At 33.1% G+C, this 2,500-nt stretch overlaps 1 protein-coding gene across 3 annotated transcripts in view; it reads left to right on the top strand.

The window, feature by feature from the left end:
* Positions 1–2,500, top strand: part of LOC125028286 (tyrosine-protein kinase TXK-like) — a 155,319-nt gene that overhangs the window by 149,703 nt on the left and 3,116 nt on the right. For 2 of the 3 annotated variants that reach the window (XM_047617730.1, XM_047617728.1), the window contains 4 exons: positions 1–64; positions 287–486; positions 647–815; positions 1,089–1,257. The exon at positions 1–64 is cut by the window's left edge and continues 68 nt beyond it. In XM_047617730.1, coding sequence (XP_047473686.1) covers positions 1–64; positions 287–486; positions 647–815; positions 1,089–1,257 — 602 coding nt within the window. The remainder of the gene's footprint in view (positions 65–286; positions 487–646; positions 816–1,088; positions 1,258–2,500) is intronic. The other variant, XM_047617729.1, reaches the window with a different exon arrangement.

The raw sequence follows: 2,500 nt of genomic DNA, 5'->3' as shown, positions 1-2,500 counted from the left end.
GCTTTGTTGTGCGGAACTCGACCACGAATTCTGGTGTTTACACCCTTTCAGTGTATACGAAACAGTAAGTTGGTTTATGTGATATTTCGAGACCGAGCTTTGTAGTTGTGATGCAAAATATGTGTAATACGAAGGATGTTAACTTTGCCTTTTTATATTCTTTAAGTTTCTTTTAGTTTTACACTTACAGAGACATGTAACGTATATTCTCTCCGAAGAACAAATTGTCATCCGACGGGGCTTGTCTTGGGGGTGTATATCTCCATTTATATATTTGTTTATACTGGCTTAGGTCTCATCCGCAAGTAAAGCACTACCACATCAAAAAGGATCCGGAGGGAAACTACTACCTTTCGCAGAACATCAAGTGCAAGACCATTCCCGAGCTCATCTACCGGCACCAGCACAACCCCGGCGGTATCTGCGCCAGACTGCGACCGCCCACCCTCGGGAGAACTGCGCCAGCGACTGCGGGACTCAGCCACGGTAAGGGCAATTCGGGGAAGTTTCCTTTGAAATGTTGATTTAAGAATTTCCTTGTACATTGCCTGTACTTTTCATAATCATCACTATGTTCCCTTTCCCCCTCTGTGACCCTCTTTGAGAAAAAGGACTCCCTCTATGTATGGTGTATGTTGTTCTGCAGATAAGTGGGAGATTGATCCATCGGAGCTCAATCTCCTGGAGGAGCTGGGTTCCGGGCAGTTCGGCGTTGTGCGCCACGGCAAGCTCAAGTCCTTGGATGTGGCTGTCAAGATGATGAAGGAAGGGACGATGAGCGAAGATGAATTTATTGAAGAAGCGAAAGTCATGACGTAGGTGTCTCTCTTAGTTGGTGGTGCAGCGAAATGGTTAATTTTTCTTAATTGCTCTGATTGTTTGGTTGATGAAATATATTAAGCAAAGGTACCACTGTATTCGTTGCACAAAGTAGGGTATTGTTTAAGGGACATGTGATAGGGCAGATTTCGAATTCCGGATATAGATAGTGAATTGCACGTAGATAGATAGGTGCGTCGATAAATGCATAAATTGATGCATCATGATCACATTATAAGTTTCCTAAAACTGACTAATTGATATTTCAGGAAATTACGACACGGTAATTTGGTTCAGCTGTATGGAGTGTGCAGCAGACAACGCCCAATATACATCGTAACGGAATACCTGCGCTATGGATCCTTGCTACAGTATCTTCGTAACAAAGAAAGAATCCTATTAAATAATACTGATGTTCTTTTAGATATGTGTTTGCAGGTAAGCCTATATACTCTGTAACAAGTGCAAGGCTTAGATTCATTAGCTTTTAGGCTAATGAGTTTGTCATTAAGAGCTAAGTACATGAAAGTACCTGTAACAAAATATTTTTTTACTGAACGTAATAAAAGATAGTGATGATGAATGTGATAAACAATATATGTTGTGATAAGAATATGTAATATTTATTTTAAGAATGGGAGCTTGTCACCAAATTCATCTTTTTAACCGTCGATGTTTTTTGACATTGAAACTAGACTAGTCTTATGGAAATTATAATTGACTTGTTTCAGAATGATCAGATTCAGGCAATTCAGTTTATGAACAAACTCAAGTAGCGGAAATAAAAGAAATTGTTTATGGGGAAGAACCTCATTGGTTCTTTGCATTGTCGGATATTTTGTGGAAGTGTCACCGTGATAGCATTTACTGGGTTGGCTTATGTTAAAAGATACTTCAAATTTAGTATAGGAATACATGAGCAGCTCAGAAATCCTTATGCATAAACTTAGCTAAACTTCTGAAAATAAGTGAGTTTTGTTAGGAATTATTGCGATGACATATATATCGAATGATGTGAGGAATCTATTTTTGAGGTATCATGACTCAAAGATATGTACACCATAGATTAAGCCCTTTGTTTGCACCTGTTTATATATGAACCAAACAAGAAACGAGTCCTAAGAAAGTCTTATGATTACTCATTTCACAGTAAATTTCATGCATAAATTATCTGAATTAATAATGATAATAATATTTGAATTATTTCCTGAAAGGCAAAAAGGTATTTATACTTATTTACTTTCACTTCTTTCATATTCCTCATGTATGCAGATATTCTTTTCATTATAATGATATTATCATAAAGATTTTTTTTGTGATTATTATTTTTATTATTAATAGTAGTAGTATTCATTATTATTATTATTATTATCATTATCATTATTATTATTATCATTATTATTATTATCATTATTATTATTATCATTATTATTATCATTATTATTATCATTATTATTATTATTATTATTATTATTATTATTATTATCATTATTATTATTATTATTATTATTATTATTATTATTATTATTATTATTATTATTATTATTATTAAGACAGTAATAATAATAATTATAATAATCATTATTATTATTATTATTATTATTATTATTATTATTATTATTATTATTATTGTTATTATTGTTATTATTATTATTCAATTGAACAGTGAGAAGTAATTGTG

Source organism: Penaeus chinensis, chromosome 8 (assembly GCF_019202785.1).
Source record: "Penaeus chinensis breed Huanghai No. 1 chromosome 8, ASM1920278v2, whole genome shotgun sequence".
Taxonomy (NCBI): domain Eukaryota; kingdom Metazoa; phylum Arthropoda; class Malacostraca; order Decapoda; family Penaeidae; genus Penaeus; species Penaeus chinensis.
The sequence above is the reverse complement of the archived record's forward strand: the minus strand, read 5'-3'. Positions and strand labels throughout refer to the sequence as shown.